Genomic DNA, 4,376 nt, shown 5'->3' with positions numbered 1-4,376 from the left:
CTCCCAAGTGTGACATCTACTATTGGACGGAGGGAGTAGCATATAGTTGTGCTCAGGGACAGAACCAGAAAATTTAATAAGCCAATAATGAAGTTTTGAAAATTGTTAGTAATATTATATATATTACTAATAATATATCAAAATCTTGAACTTGCCTACTTATTTACAAATTTACAAAATGCAGAATTCCAAATTTACAAAAAATAGTAAATTCCAAATGCAAAATTTTATACTCCTTTAGTCATTTAAATCGTGAAATTTAATAAAAATTTATAATATATTTGGAACTAGAATATTAAATCACGAAATTTCAATTTTTCTTAATTATAACATTCATATATAAATGTAGTAATTGTGATATGTTTGAAACGATATTATTAAAATTATAAAAGAAAAATAGTATTTATTTTAATAAAATGTACCTTTTTGAACGTTATCAAAAGCGTGATATTTTAAGCATGATTAAGCAATTGGAAACAAATTTAAATTTGTAATTTAATATTTTGATAGATTGACTACAATTTTAACCACATTTTATGATTTAAATTACTACTCCCTCCATCCCATAATAGATGTTACACTTTCCTTTTTAGTTTGTTCCATAAAAGATGTCACATTTTCTTTTTTGAAAAAAGTTCTCTCTCATCTTAATTTAAATATATTATTTTCTCTTTCCACTTAACACACAAAACAACACCTCTTAAAATCTCGTGCAAATCCCCAAGTGTGACATTTACTATGGGAGAGGGAGTATAATATAATTACAATTTTGTGGTTTAATATTGTACTTAGATTGATAAAAAAAATTAATCAAATTTCATAATTTAAATTACTATCAATACTTTTGTATTAAAGCAGAAGTATTAAACAATAAATGCAATATAAATAACACACGACATTATTCCATAAATAAAAAGAATACTCGTACAAGTTATTTAGGCCATGTTTGGTTGGCGGGAAAGTAAAGTTGGCAAGGAAAATGAATCATGGGAAAATGAATCCCGGGAATATGATTTCTAATAACTTTACTTTCCCGTGTTTGGAAAATATCAAAATTTGAAAGTATATATTTGATTTAAACACTAAACTAAAAATATACTTATCATTTTTTATTTATAAAAAATAATAATACATATTATTTAATAAATTATTAATTACAAATGATAATAATTATATTATTTTATTTATTATTACAATGGATAGTTTAAATATGGATTATACATCATAATATATAATAATATAATAGTAATAAATAAGATTATTATTATTATTATTATTATTATTATTTTTATCATTATATTTACTTAATTTTTAATTTAATAAATTTTATAATTTAAAATTTCACTACAATTTTATTGTTAATTACTAATTTATAAATTAATAATTATTATATTATTACATAATTATAATTATATTTAATTATTTAATAATTATTATTATTATGATAATAAAAATAAAAATAAATATTAATAATATAGTTATAATTTTGATAATTTGAACTATAGTTATTTATTATCCTGAAATTAAGTATGGTATATACTTTTAAATTATTTTTAAAACATTGTAATAAATAATAACGACGATGATGATGATGATGATGATGATAATAATAATAAATTGTACTATATTGCATTAAATATGTAAGAATTCTAAAACTGGGAAAAAGAATACCTAAGAAAAGTTAGGATTCTGAATCCTGGAAAGTTGTATTAACTTTCCTTGTTTCAGGATTTTGATTACTTTCCCAGTTTGATTAAAAACGGAAACAAACACAAGAATTTAAAATTTAAAGAACTAGATTACTTTCCCAGACAGAATCCTGACAATCAAACATGACCTTAATGTATTCCTAAACTTAAACATAGGAACAAAATAGGAGTATTACCCAGAGGAGTACTTATTTAAACATAGAAAAAGAAAATGAAAATCCTCAAATGGCTTTAAAAGTGTGGCCCCCACTTTTGCCAATTGTAAAGTAAATGAACATAATTTTCTTCCCCAAATTTCTTTCTCCGTAAAAAACGTAAAACATGGGATTTCATCACGCAGCGCAGACATGGAGACACCGGCAGCAGCAATGGGGGGTTCAGGTACCGGCACCGGCCAAGCCCCCCGCTTGCTAGGTCCGTCCCTGATTGTGCTTGTGCTGAAGTATGGTACAAAGTAAAATTGATGGATACTTGCATAAAAAAAATTTCATTCAAATTAGCATAATTTAATAATAGGACGTGTGAAAAAATAATTTAAATTAATAAAAATATAGGAGTACTCACTTCATCACATTCTAAATGGAGCATTTCTAATTCGGTATGAGATTTTATTTATGGTGTTTTGTAAGTAAAGTAGAGATAATGATGAGTGTTATATTGTTAACTCAATACTTAATTGCTAACTATAATTAAATACTCCATCCGTCCAGCAATAGCAATCCCATTTCTCTAGGGCACGAGTTTTAAGAAAGTTTTGGAGTATGCAATAAATGGTGTGTGATAGTGAAATTTGGGACCCACCTAAATTGTTTTAAACCTTTTTTCTTTATTGCAGCAAGATCTGCCCCTCCGTTACCAACTGCGCTACGCCCCTGCGGACACCTTTTTTCTTTAGCTTGCATACAACAAGTTGCCAAATTTTTTGTTGGTTTGCATACAACAATGCAGCACGTTTCCATATCAGTTCATGGAATGACAAATTTAATTTTAGGCTACCAAAAATAAAAATGGACATAATACATCTAAAATTGAATTAAAATTACACTCAACATAAAAAAATGCCTTCCATTACAAATCGATCAAAATGAGGTGAAATCACCTCAAAATACAAGGGGGAAGTGAAATTTTCAAATTTCCCTCTACAAAGAGTTCGAGGGAAATTTGATCACCAAAAAGTACAACTCCACGGCAACTATAAATGCATCAACTACACTCATTTAAGCCATCTCCAACCAACCCCAAATCTGAAAATCTACCAAAAAAACTCTCAACAATTAAGTAAATTTAAATCCCTCAGAAAAATTTCATTCTAGGGATGGATAATGGGCAGAGGCAAACCCTGCACTTGAGCAGCAGCATGAAGAATAATGTGGTGCAGTTTCTACTCAAGCACAACCATGATGGAGTACTAGCAAGAGGGGCTGTAATGGAGGCAGCAGAAACTTTTAGCATTAGTAGGAAGACAGTATACAGGCTATGGAAGGCAGCCAAGGAGCAGATGCAAAGGGGAGAACCTGCAATGATAGAAGGAAAGGTTAGAGGCTACCATCATGTTGACAGATTAGAGCTTGATAAAAAAAAGGTTAGAAACTTATCTACTCTTGAAAGATCTTCCCTGAGAAAAATGGCAGTAAAATTGAATGTGAGCAAGAGCACATTAGGTCAGTGGGTGAAGCAAGGTAAACTACGGTCACATACAAATGCAATCAAACCTGCCCTCACCAATTTGAATAAGATAGCAAGAGGTAGATGAAGTCTTAGTCAACTTCAGCCACAGATAACTCAAGGTAGAGTTCAGTTTCAAAGCATGCACAATGTAGTGCATATAGATGAAAAATGGTTCTATATGACCAAGGTATCAGACATGTACTACCTCTTGCCGGATGAGGATGAGCCATATAGGTCATGCAAATCCAAGAGATACATCACCAAAGTGATGTTTATGTGTGTTGTCAGTAGACCACAGTTTGGTATGGATGGGCAGGCAACTTATGATGGTAAGGTGGGAATATTTCCCTTCACTGAAGTACTGCCAGCATAGAGGAAGTCAAAGAACAGGGCAAGAGGGACCATGGAAACCAAAGCAATCAATTTAGTCACAAAGGCAGTGATGAGGGACTGCCTTATCCACAAGGTATGCAACTTTTTTCATTCTATCAGATCTTAATGATTCAATAAAGATCATCATGTAGCTATGTTATTGTTACTTCTGCCAGATTATACCTGCAATTAAGGCCAAGTGGCCTGTTGGGGCAAGTAAAGACATTTACATTCAGTAAGATAATGCAACCCCACACATAACTCCCATGGATGCAGATTTTCAGGCTGTTGTCAATTCAGATGGATTTAAAATCCAACTGATTTGTCAACCACCTAATTCCCCTGACGCTAACATCTTAGACCTGAGATTTTTTAAAGCAATTCAGTCACTGCAGCATGAGAAACCATGCAAGACTGTGGATGAACTTGTGGGGAATGTGTGTAGCTCATTTGCAGAGCTGTCACCACAAACTCTCAACAGAGTTTTCCTAAGCTTGCAGGCTTGCCTCACTGATATCCTACATTGCAGAGGTGGCAATGGATACAAAGTCCCATACATCAACAAGGACAGACTACAAAGAACTGGGGGACTTCCCAATGTGCTGGAAGTGGAGGAGGATGTTGTGA

The 4,376-nt window shown here is 31.4% G+C and overlaps 1 protein-coding gene across 1 annotated transcript; it reads left to right on the top strand.

Moving 5' to 3' along the window:
- The first annotated feature begins 3,024 nt into the window (after window positions 1-3,024).
- On the top strand, window positions 3,025-3,750 carry LOC121760437. The gene is made up of 2 exons (XM_042156105.1): window positions 3,025-3,388; window positions 3,530-3,750. The coding sequence occupies exons 1-2, from the start codon at window positions 3,025-3,027 to the stop codon at window positions 3,748-3,750; spliced, it is 585 nt and encodes a 194-aa protein (XP_042012039.1).
- The last annotated feature ends 626 nt before the right edge of the window (window positions 3,751-4,376 follow it).

This window comes from Salvia splendens, chromosome 13 (assembly GCF_004379255.2).
Source record: "Salvia splendens isolate huo1 chromosome 13, SspV2, whole genome shotgun sequence".
Classification (NCBI taxonomy): Eukaryota; Viridiplantae; Streptophyta; class Magnoliopsida; order Lamiales; family Lamiaceae; genus Salvia; species Salvia splendens.
The sequence above is the reverse complement of the archived record's forward strand: the minus strand, read 5'-3'. Positions and strand labels throughout refer to the sequence as shown.